General features: G+C 40.8%; 1 protein-coding gene across 1 annotated transcript in view; it reads left to right on the plus strand.

Moving 5' to 3' along the window:
- MCM9 (minichromosome maintenance 9 homologous recombination repair factor) overlaps positions 1-11,363 on the plus strand; it is an 89,625-nt gene extending 78,262 nt beyond the window's left edge. Inside the window, exons 9-13 of the mRNA XM_032407988.1 lie at positions 1,759-1,961; positions 2,560-2,763; positions 3,766-3,848; positions 4,558-4,703; positions 8,735-11,363. Of these exons, the coding sequence (XP_032263879.1) occupies positions 1,759-1,961; positions 2,560-2,763; positions 3,766-3,848; positions 4,558-4,703; positions 8,735-10,202 (2,104 nt within the window). The 3' untranslated portion in view covers positions 10,203-11,363. The remainder of the gene's footprint in view (positions 1-1,758; positions 1,962-2,559; positions 2,764-3,765; positions 3,849-4,557; positions 4,704-8,734) is intronic.
- The last annotated feature ends 1,324 nt before the right edge of the window (positions 11,364-12,687 follow it).

A 12,687-nucleotide genomic window follows, 5' to 3' on the forward strand; every position in this document is an offset into this window, starting at 1 on the left:
TTTGTATCTTGCCACTTTACTGAATTTGTTTATTCTAGTACTTTTTTGGTGGATTCTTTAGGATTTTCTGGCCCTGAATAGACATTTTTCCAAAGAAGACATACTGATGGCCAACAGACACATAAAAAGATGCTCACCGTCACTAATCATCACGGAAATGCAAATCAAAACTATAATGAGATATCACCTGCTAGAATGGCTAAAATAAAAAAGATAAGAAACAACAAATGTTAGTGAGGTTGTGGAGAAAAAGGAACCCTCCTGCACTGTTGGTGGGAATGTAAATTGGTATAGCTATTGTGGAAAGCAGTATGGAGGTTCCTCAAAAAATTAAAAATAGAAACACCATATGGTCCAATAATTCCACTATTGGAAAACAAAAACACTAACTCAAAAAGATATATGCACTCTTATGTTTATTGAAGCATTATTTACAACAGCTAAGACATGGAAGCAACCTAAGTGTCCATCAATAGACAAATGGATAAGGAAAATATGATGTGTATGTACACACACACACACATACACAAATATTACTCAGCTGTAAAAAACGATGAGATCATGCCATTTGAGACAACATGGATGGACCTAGAGGATATTATGCTGAGTGAAATAAGTCAGACTGAGAAAGACAAATACCTTATATAAGTCTACTCATAAATGAAATAAAGCAGAATCAGAACTATAACTACAAAGAACAAACTAATGGTTGCCAAAGGGAAGGGGGATGGGAGTTGGGGCAAAATAGGTGAAAGGGAGAGGGAATGAGTTCAGTTTTGGAATGAGTAAGTCACGGGAATAAAAAGCAGAGTGTAAGGAACATAGTGATATTGTAGTAGCGATGTGATGGGACAGATAATAGCTACGCTGGTGGTGAACATAGTAGAATGTATAAACTTGTCAAATCACTGAAGTTATACACCTGAAACTAATGTAACATTGTGTCTCCACTATATTCAAAACAAACAAAAGACGTGATGCTAATCAATCCTTATTTTTCCTGATTTCCTTTCCCCCTCTCCCCCTCTTTTCCTTCCTTTGTTTCTCTCCCTCCCTCTCCCCCTTCTCTCTGACTCTTGTTTCTTTCACTTTTAGAAAAATCAAAAGAAGCGAGCACACAGGAAGTTTTTGCTTCAACCACTTACCATTCTCCAAAGTCACCCTTACCCCTGCCCCTCACCTTCACTCTCAACAATATGTGTGTGTGCATATATGTGTGTATATTTGTATGTAGGTGTGTATATATACACACACCTATCTACCTCCACTTAAAAAAAGTCCAGATGTTATGAAGGGTCCAGTTCAAAAGCTACTTGGTAATGTTTCTCTAATCATCTCTTCCATCCACGTAAATGAATATACATCATCTTTACTTACCTTGGGAACTTTATCCTTCTAGAACTTACCATAGTCTTCCCTCTCTTACCATTATAGCTCATAGATTTCAAGCTCCTTAAGAGCAGAATCCATGTTTAGTTAATTTCGTATACCTCTTAACACCCAGCAGAAGGGTCTGCTCATAGTAGGGGCATAAGAAGTGTTTATTCAGTAGTAACTTCCCTTCAGGATAGGTTACTGTAAGTGTACTTCCTTCGAACTTGGTGTTTGTGATTTGTCCCTGTATCATTCCACATCCTTTTTCACACAAGTCTCTCTAGATTTTCAGGGTACAAGAGCAGCCCCTTTTTATTAACAAGTTTAATTTTGCTTTTTATTTTAATCTCAACAGTCAGTGAATTGTACCCTTTCTTTTAATAGCCTCGTGTGCAAGCTGAACACAAGGACCACCATCCTGGCAGCAACTAACCCCAAAGGCCAGTATGACCCCCATGAGTCCGTGTCTGTGAACATCGCCCTCGGCAGCCCCCTCTTAAGTCGATTTGATCTGATCCTGGTTTTGCTTGATACCAAGAATGAAGACTGGGATCGTATAATTTCCTCCTTTATCTTAGAAAACAAAGGTACGTGGAGATAAATCATTCAAGTTGACCAAGAAAAAGTAGACATAACCAAATGAAATTCTCTTTGAAGAAAATGAAGTAAATACCCAAGGCGCCCTACCTAAGCGGCAGTAGAGATGCCTGCACAGAAGGCTGTCCGAGGAGCCATTTAGTGCGCCCAGAATAACGAGCAGGAAGGGCCTACCGAGGGTGTTACAGCCAGTGAATACGTTCTTTGTGATGAAAGGGGGCAACCGTATGATATAGAATTATCACTCATCTCTTGCACACAAAGAAAACTGGACTGAATTATGAAACAGAAATCTGTAAATGTAAGTTTCTCTTTAAGTTAGATTTACTCAAATACTGTGTATTACAATAGGACAGACCAGAATTATTATGGATAATTTTAGCCCCTGTAGGAAGTTTACCTTTATTGAGCTTAGATCCTAAGGCTACTTATTCTTGAACTATATGCTATGCAGAGTCATCTAGGTTTCAGTGCCCACAAACCTGAAAGTTATCTTTTTAAAAATGAGTGTAAGAACTTTATCAAAACCCTTAAAGCAGATGTTTGTCTGTTCCTAGAAATTACTGACCTAGCACCTGATATATACAGGTTACCCAAGCAAATCAAAGAAGCTCTGGAGCATGGAAAAGATGAAAACCTACTTCTGCCTGATTAGGAATCTACAGCCCAGGCTGTCCGATGTGGGTAATCAAGTCCTTCTCCGGTACTACCAGATGCAGAGGCAGAGTGACTCCCGGAACGCTGCCCGGACCACCATCCGCCTGTTGGAAAGCTTGATCCGATTAGCAGAAGGTTTATTTCATTCAACAAATAATACTTCTATTGGGTGCCCAATATGTGTAAGGCATGGAGCTTGGCATCATGGATTCAAAGATGAATAAGAAGAATCTCTACTCTAAGGTGCTCATAGTCGCTTAAAAAGTAAAGGCTCTGAGCTATGAAACCTCTGTTCTTCTGGGGACAGATTATGGGTATTGAGTAGAATGTAGCATCATTAAGAAAGTGGAATCTTAGAGACATCATTCATTTAGAAAGTCTTATTTACTAATGTTTGTTTCTCAATGGCAGTCTGTTAGCACTTGGGGTGGAACACTTTCTTGTTTAGAGTTGTTTCCTGTATAGCATCTCTGTTTTTTTTCTAATTGCTATTCATACCCCACCACTAACAGAGGAAACTAGCCCATCCCAAAGGCATGAGACTTAACGTGCATACCTACAACTAACATGCATCTCAAGACTTTTTTCCTAAGAGTGACTTTTACACTTAGCTTTTGTTAAAATAACTCTTAAAAAAAAAGTTCCACATGAACTGAATGTATCATATGATGACAGAATATATGCTTAATAAAAAGTTCTATAAAACCAATGCACTTTACTTTGTCAAGGATTTATAGCTAAAATTAAGACAAGAAGTACCCCAAATGCAAGCTGATGAGTTTGGTAGTTTTGAAAAGCCCAGAGATGAGAAATCAGTTTGATATTGTGTATTTCTATAAGAGACAAGAGAATGAGGATTAAAAGGTGTCTAACCCCTTTCTTTTTGGAGCCCAGAGTACTTTTTCATATAAATGCCCAGAAGTGCCATGGGCTGTGCAAGATTAGGCCCATTATTTTATTTATTAGGCCCAACTTTAAAGCTAGTTGAAATGAGACTTTTGTGCTTGTTTTAGTAAAATGAATTTGTTATTAGTAGCTCATTCATTAAATATACTTTTTCGGGGGAGTCAGATAAAGTATTACATATATCACTTCAAATACTCATTAAAGATGTTTCTGTCTTCCTAATCTTCATAGCTCATGCCCGCCTGATGTTTCGTGACACTGTGACTCTGGAAGACGCCGTTACAGCCGTGTCAGTAATGGAATCCTCGATGCAGGTGAGGGCGTTCAGCACCTAATATTTGTTTTTTGGGTTTTTTTTAAAGATTTTATTTATTTATTTGACAGAGACACAGCGAGAGAGGGAACACAAGCAGGGGGAGTGGGAGAGGGAGAAGCAGGCTCACCGCTGAGCAGGGAGCCCGATGCGGGGCTTGATCCCAGGACCCTGAGATCATGACCTGAGCCGAAGGCAGATGCTTAACGACTGAGCCACCCAGGTGCCCCTAGCACCTAATATTTGAACCCTAATTATAAGCATGTAAAAAAAGAAAAGACAGAAAAAGAAAGAAAGAAAAGACAGTTTACAGCATATCAGAAGTTATAAAAATGATTGTATTCTAGATATAGATCCAGAGGAAATAGATCCAAAGGAAACCATTTAAAAGGACGAAAAACTCGTCGTGGAAATAGCCTTTGCATCCGTAGCATCGCTTTTGCCCACTGGTGTACAGTAGGGGTCTCACTCAGCACATCTGAGGGGTGCTCATGGCCCCACTAGGGCAGTGTGCTTCCTGGAGCAATGCTTGCTACCAGGAATTGGGGGAGAGAACTGCTGAAATTTGGAAAAGGCCCCCAGGTGATTCTGATACCAAGATGGGGGTGGAGAGGGCTGATCTGGGAGCAGTGGTCTCTAGTGGGTGCTTCCTCGATGCAGGTTGACCTGGGGATTCCCCCTGCTATATTTCCATTTTCTCGCCCCTTCAGGGTGGTGCACTGCTGGGAGGGGTGAATGCGCTCCACACTTCCTTTCCTGAAAACCCTCTGAAGCAGTACCAGAGGCAGTGCGAACTTATTCTGGAAAAGCTAGAGCTGCACAACCTCTTGAGTGAAGAGCTAAGAAGACTTGAAAGGTGAGAAAAGAAATCCAAGAAAGGCTTATAATGGAAAATCCTTGTTGGACATTTAGTGAAACAAAGAAAGTGGAAACTGAGTGGAAAATCTGTCTGTACTATCTGTGGGGGATTGTCTCAGTTATCTATTTCTGTATAATCAACTACCGAAAAGCTCAGTGGCTTAAAAAACAAACAAAAAAACCCCACCGCCACCACCGTTTTAGTGCTCACTTTTCTGAGAGTCAGAAATTCAGGAGGGCTCAGTGAGAATGCTATCTCCACTCCACTTGGTGTTGGCTGGGCTCTCTCTACTATAAGGCAGTAGCTTAAGGCTCCAACAGAACAAAAATGGAAGCTGCCAGGCCTCTTATGAGCTGGGCCAGAACTGGTACAACATCATTTCTGCCACATTTTATACAAGATCAGGCCTCATGCAAGGTAGGGGAAAATAGACACCACCTCTTGATGGGAGGGGTGACATAGACATACAGGAACAGGGGAATTGATGGCTCCCATCTTTGGAGACCACCTTCCATAGCTACATTTCCTTGGCTTGCTGGTTTGGTGAGCCTCATAGAGAACACTGGCTGGTCCTTTCCTATATATACCAAACTGTATATTAATTTACTGAATTTATACCACTGGTTCCCAATTACATGAGAAACACCAAATTTGGCTACTCACAGTTTACACTGAAGACACACAGTTTCCATGGAATCAAGAAATCTTGGTAAATGGGCTTCATTCTGTTTACTGCCACTACTTCTTCTCTTCTTTTCTTTGGCTCAAGAGAAGTAGAGCAGTGCTATTCAGAGAGGTGCCTGGGAATGCTGTTAAGAAAGAAGAAGTTGGACTCCAGGAAAGTGATCTACCCCAAGCCAGACCCAGACACAAAATATTTTAATAATTTGGCTTTATCATTTTTCCTTGCCAGGAAAGGACATGCGCAAGGGAGTTTACATAAAGAATCTTAGTGTTTATTAATATTTTAATTTTATTCTTAATGTTTTTAAGCTTTTCTCCAAGCATAATAAATATTTGATCTTTATATAACCCTGGTGAAAGAAAATCACAGAAGACTGAGGCCCAGACTGCTTTAGGCCAGCCAAAGCTAGCATGTGGGGAAAGTTAGGGAAGTAGAGATAACTAGTACTGACTTTCACCTGGGAAAGGCAACAGCTCTGACCCTCCCTTCAGCATCATCATTTCCCTTCCCTACATGCCCAAAGTCATGACTTTTAAAATTTTACATATTTAACAGACTAAAAAAAAAAAACCCCTAGGGAGAATGATGTATTTTGTTAAAGAAGAAAATCTATTTCTCATCCCACAGGGTAACAACTCAAGAATGACAAAAGCAATGTTTCAAAACTCCGCTTTCTAAGTTTTGTTAAAATATGGACACATGGGAAGGAACGTGTCACGTGCCTTACCTAAAGAATTTTTGCGCCCACTTTAATGTTTGCATGCTCCCTGCATACATGAGCTTCTAAAAAGCTAGACTTTGAGTGTATACCTGTGAAACATGAGTGAGCAATGGCAGGGGTATCCATCTGGGTCTCTTCGTGATCAATGCAAGTGGCTCAGTGACTGCCCTGAGTCTGGCTGTTGGCGTTGACCTCCAAGCTGGGGGCTGGTGAATGGAGACATGTGGAAGCAGAGCAGCTGCTGAAGGAGAATTTGGGGACTGTAGGGGGACTGTTGACTGAATAAGTAAAACCTTGAGAATTCTTTTCTTGGCTTTTCTCCTTTCAGTCACTGCCTTCATCCAGTAGCATTCTCTCTCAAACTCCTAAAACGCCAGCACAGCCTTCTGGGGGAGTGTGGGACTGGCTTTGTGTTGCTAATACCCAGGTGCCAGCCTGCAGTAATCTTGCCCTTTGTATAAAATCAACCCCCTTTCCTTTTGGTCTCCTGGCTTTTTAATGATCCAGAGCATGGTGTTGAGATGAAAGCTATTCCTTTGGTTCTTTTATGGTTTGATGTAGCAGATCCTTTTCAGGCCTGCCCCGGGCCTGGCTTGGCTTTGGAGAAGCTGCTCATTTTGACTGACCAGAAACTGGTCATGTGGACTACCAAAAGCTGTCATATGCTGGATTCAGGAAGGAAAGAAATACGAAGCTCAGAATCGGTGTTATGTGATAGAAAAATAGCAGTTGGACTTAACCAAATTCAAAATGACCCTTCTGGAGGGAAAGAAGAAGAAAAAAAAGAATAGATAATGATCTAAAAAAAGGATTCTATCTTAAAATATTCTTTTCTTCTGGTATAGACGTCTTTGAAATGCAGGGGCATGTTCTGGGTGTTGATCCTCAAAGCTATAAAACCAGGTGCATTGCAAATGAAAGTGAATGACCTCCAAGACACATCTAAAGCCAATCTTACCATGTGAGAAAAGCCCAAGTAGCTTTTGGGTTTATCCCCTTAGGAAAGAGTTCTCTATCCCTTCAGGGGGTCAAATATGAGTAATACAACTATTTGTATTTTTATCACACTTTTATTCTGGAAAATGCTTACTAGTGACAGCCAGCCTCAAATGGTGGCCATTGTATCCACCTGAAAACAGAATGCAAAGAAGCTGTGTTTTAGGAACGTATAGTAAAACTGCCGACATTTTATGTCGGGGAGAATTTAATTGCCAAAGTCAGAATTAGACTAAAATGGTAGGGCTAAATTATTCTACCCCTTTAAAATTCCCTATCTTTTAGAACATTTTTAAGGAGCTTTGACAATTATGAATATCCCTAACCTCAATTTGATGTATATCAGATAGTAGTAATTTTGAAAGCTATTTCTTTTTTCTTGTTGTTTGGTTATGACTACAATGAATATGGATTTTGCTGTATTAATGTGTCCAAATCTACAGTGAGTGAATATAACCCAGTATTTTTACAATAATTTTTTGCGGTTTTTTTCCTGATCATAAGAGGTAATACATGTTCTTTATAGAGTATTTTGGAAAGTAACAGTAATAAATTAAGAAAGCAAAAATCGCATATAATCTTATTTCCCAGAAAGGCCTACCATTAACATTTTAATATATTTAAATATATTTAAATTTAAAATGCATTTAAATTTAATGTCTTTTCTTCTACGCCTTTTTCTGTGATTACACATGACTTAGAATAATTTACTCATCCGCTTTTTGGTTTAATTCCTTTTCAAATTTAACACATGGAAGTGGGGTCATGTTGCCCCTTATACTGAGAAGCCATTTCTGAGTTGTTAGGAAGGGCTTTCTGAAGGACCTTCTTTTGAGAAACTACCATCTCTGTTACAAATTGGTCCTCTGGAATTATTTCAGTTTCTAATATGCCCAAGATTAAAAATGATTATCACTGATCAGATCCTTCATTCCAGGAGGTCAGTAGGTTTCACCTCTGTGTCAGCTTGATAGAGAGTAGCTGCCCAGAGCACATGTTGAAGCGTGGGCTGAGCTTTGCAGGAAAGATGTCCCAGTTGCCTGGAGGGCGTGTGCCGTGCACGCGCCGTCCCGGGGGCAGTGTGAGCCACAGTGGCGGGAATCATGGTCTCTACTCCCAAGGAAGGGGACTTGTAGGTGCACTAACATTCAGTACTCAGGTCAAGAGATGTGAGATCATAATTTCTGCTCTTCCACTTTGTTTCTGATCTGCAAACCGGCTATGAAACAACCACTTGATCAGCAACTGGCCACCATGCAAATAGCGACAAGCCTGTCTTATAGCAGAACATTTAACAGGAGAGATAAGAATGAGTATTTTACACTGACCTTCAAACAGTCTTAAATAACTTGAATGGACTTGTAGGGAGAGCTTAAAAAGTAGACAGACCTGCTACTTCATTTCCTTTGTTTCACTAAATTTTAAAATGATTATCAGAGCACTTAAATCCTATACTGATGAAAAAGGATAATTTCCTCCTGCTGCTCTAAGAGACTATATTTGGCATTAACTTGGAATTATGTTGGACTCAAGCCCTTTAGATGGCATCTCAGAGACTAAAGAAATGGAAAGGTTAACGCAAATTCTCTTCTCTCAATACATTTTCCTTACTTATCTCTGCTACAGGTTACAGAATCAGAGTGTGCACCAATCCCAGCCACAGGCAGTGGAGGCAGAGACTAACCCAGGATCCTCCAAAAATGACCCAGGAGAAGCACCAAAGTCCAGAATCTGGTCAGCACAGCAGGAAGTGAACTGTAGCATGCTGACCTCCTCTCCTGGATGCAGTCCCGAGGGAAGCCCACTTCCCGATCCCCTATCCCATGGGGGGCCTAATAGACCAACAAATAGAAAATATTCCACTGAGCACAAAAATAGCAAAGATGACAGTTTGGACTGGTTTGACTCCATAGCAACTCATCAGCTTGAACCTCAAAACACTGTGCCTGTATTTCCCAAAACAACTGGGGGGAAAATGGCTTTGCAAAACTTCAAGAACAAATCTCAGGGTAAGGTAAAGGGTGAGCCAGGCCAAAGGAGCAAATTGGAAACTGGACAGCTTCCAGCACCAGGACAGACAGAAGCTCCATCGAGGCCAGACCATGTTGAAGGGAAAGAGGCAAAAAGGGCAGCAATCGTTTCCGAAGTAGCAGGATCTGCTGGTGAACCGGACTCAGTACTGACTCATCACGTCCCCAGGAAGCTGCACCAGCTGCGCAAGGCCGGTGCGCAGGAGTTGTGCGGGAGCCCCGCCACGGTGCCTTTACAGCCCACAGGCCCTCCTCAGCCTCGGTCCAGTCCTGCCCCTGGCCCTGAAGGAACACTGGAAACTCCCAAAAGAAAGAGACAAAAATCCCTTGCTCAGATGGAAGAGCCTGAGCTTGAAAGTGTTGAGAGTCCAGGTCCCCCCCTGGCCAAACTGGCAAAATTTACTTTCAAACAGAAGTCAAAACTGACCCACTCCCCTGAAGACCACAGTGCTGTGTCTCCTGGCACAACTGAAGGAGCAGTTCCAAGTCCCAGAACTCGCCAGAGAGCAAGAAAAGAAGCAGCTCTGCCTGGGAAGGGGCCACAAAAGTTGGCTTCTACCTCAGGAAGCAGAAACTCGAATGAGCCACAGGGTAAGGCACAGGAAGTGTCTCAGCGGGCACTGGAGGAAGACCGGTCAAGAGAGGAAAGCAAACACGGCCCTGAAGGAAGAGTCACCCAGCCTGAACTTGAGCTTGGGAACCAGACTGGGCATTCTCCTCTTACTTGTCAAAGAGACAGAAAGGAAGAGGTCTCATGCAATAATAAGAGCAGCAAGGTTCATGCTTGCACATTAGCCAGATTGGCCAACTTCTCCTTTACTTCCCCCTCTGAATCCAAATCAGAATCCCCTCCTCCTCCTGAAAGTGAGAACCGGGGGGCGAGAGGCCCCAGCCCTCCTCCCGGGGCCACAGCTATAGTGCTTGGCAGGAAAAGGAAAACTTTTCAGCTGGAGGGGTCCACTGAGAGATTGCTTCTTTCCAAAAACTCTCTCTTTACTTTATCAGAACTAGATGACGAAGCATTAGATTTTGATTGGGATGAAGAAATGAGAAAAAAGCCATAATCATGAAAAGCTTTCTAGTCACATTTCAGCCTCCCCAGCTCCACACAGCACCTTCGGGATATCGACATGTGTCCGTATGTGTACAGAACTATTGGCCATATTGAGTACCATTCTGAATACCAGCTCTCCCGACAGGTTTTATAATTTCAGGTTTATCTTCATGACTTGCGAAGTTGTATAATCAATGCCGGGCAGTGTGATACAGCATTTGAAGTAATTGACATTGTGCTTAATTTTGCAGATGGAATACTTGTATTCCCAAGATGTTTCTGTTTGTTTTGGTTTCGTTTTTTAGTTGGTTTTGTTCCCTCTCTCTCTTTCTTTTTTTAAATTGGGGGTTGGGTCTTCCTAAGATTGCTTCTCCCATTCACTCAGGAGCAAATGCCAGGAAGGTAGCCCTCATAAAGCTAACAAGTTAGATGAAGTCTTTTCTGTTGTTTTTTTTTTTCCTATTTTTTTCCTTCACCCAAGATATGCGAAGTGTGAATATTTATTATTTGCCCTCATAAAGCTAACAAGTTAGATGAACTCTTTTCTGTTGTTTTTTTTTTTCCTATTTTTTTCCTTCACCCAAGATGTGCGAAGTGTAAATATTTATTATTTGCCAAAATCATGTGATTTTTCTAATATTATCTCTGTGTTTATTCTCATGTGTCAGATTAGATGTGACTAATGCTTTTCCTTCTTTGAGAGGCATCCTTACAGTTCCGTGGTATTCCTAAGGATCTGGCAGCTGGTCAAACTGTAGCTTTCGGAGGTATTGACCTTTTGAGTTTTCCGTTTGCTTGAGCTAACATGTTGTGCTTCAGATTCTTTGTTCCTTTGGGAGACCTACCCTCAACACAACTTAAAGCCTGTAGTTAGAAGGAGAATGTGCAGTAATCTCAATCATATATCATGGCATCTACCCAAGTGGTTAATATGGAAATGTGATTCCTACTAAGTTATGATTCATTTGTCCTTCAAAACCAAGCAAATGATGACTGTTTGGTAGAAATAGACAACTCAAGCTTTGTCTTTCTTAAGTCCTTTTAAAATCACTTCCTCCTTTGGATTCTAGCAGGGGCTGTTAGGATTCCATAATTACAGACTTTCTCTTTTGAAATATGAATTTTTTTTTAAGATTTTTTAAATTTATTTTGACGGAGAGAGACAACGAGAGAGGGAACACAAGCAGGGGAAGTGGGAGAGGGAGAAGCAGGCTTCCTGCCGAGCAGGGAGCCCGATGCGGGGCTCGATCCCAGGACCCTGGGACCATGACCTGAGCCGAAGGCAGACGCTTAACGACCGAGCCACCCAGGCGCCCCTGAATTATGAATTTTTAAAATAATAATTAATAGAGGCTTTCATTGTCTGAGGCACTTTTAGATGTGAAGGATACCCAAAACTATAAATACTTCATTTAAGGATTGCTTCATTAAATTCATACCAAAAAAATTAAGGAACCCTAAATTTTCTTGAGTATTTAAACGTTAATTGCAAAATTGACTAAATTTTCTGAAAAATTTTAAACTGTGAGTACAAATTTAGTATGGAGAAATAACACCTTAAACAGCTGGTAAAAGATAGCTATAAGCAGTGATTATAAAATGTATTATTGCATATTCCCTTCAACCTATTCTAAAACATTAAGACTATGGTTTGGGTAATTTCTTGTTATTTCCGTACTTACTTAATAACTTCCCAGTATGATTCTTAACGTGATCTATTCCCAATGTCTCAGTATTAGTGCTTTCCTGAGTTTCAGTGGTCTGACCAGAGGTGAGGGAAAAAGAGAGGATCTGGGTTATTGACCAGGTGAATCTTGGTCTAGACACGGTCTGGCCTGATTGTGTAGTAGGCTGCGGTAATTCAATTGTGAGTCACCCTGCCGAGCTGTTTTTGTGTGTGTGTGTGTGTGTGTGTGTGTGTGTGGTAAACTATTAATTCCTCTTCTTATAAATATTTGTCCTTGAAACTTGGCATCTTTTGCAGCTATGATGTATTAAGCTTTGCATGGCTGGTAGTACCTACCCTGTTGGCTTGTCATTCGGATATTTTGATCTGTTCTGTTTTCATTATTTAAAATGGCTGCATTCCTTATTGGGAATCTTGATTCTAGAGCTTTCATTTCTTGGTAATGAGGGATTTAGTTTGTGTAGTTAACTTATCTCTTCAGGACATTGAATAATTCATGTTTTAAAATACAGTGTTGAATTGTCTCTCTTCCCTAATTATTGTATATGACCACCTGTGCCACCTGCTACATGGTTATTATTTGTGCTCACCTTACATCCTATTCTTTATGCTAATAAATCCACCCTATTTTTTATTTTAGTACCTTCTACCAGGATCGTTTGGCCAAGTTCCTAGTTCCGTGTATTTTTTCTTTGATGCTTACCTGGTTGGAAATAACTATATATGTAAATATTGTAAACAGACAAAATTATTAGAAGGAATAAAATACTCAATACAGGGGCGCCTGGGTGGCTCAGTCTGCTAAGCA

The sequence above is a fragment of the Phoca vitulina genome, unplaced genomic scaffold (assembly GCF_004348235.1).
Source record: "Phoca vitulina isolate PV1807 unplaced genomic scaffold, GSC_HSeal_1.0 scaffold9, whole genome shotgun sequence".
NCBI lineage: Eukaryota > Metazoa > Chordata > Mammalia > Carnivora > Phocidae > Phoca > Phoca vitulina.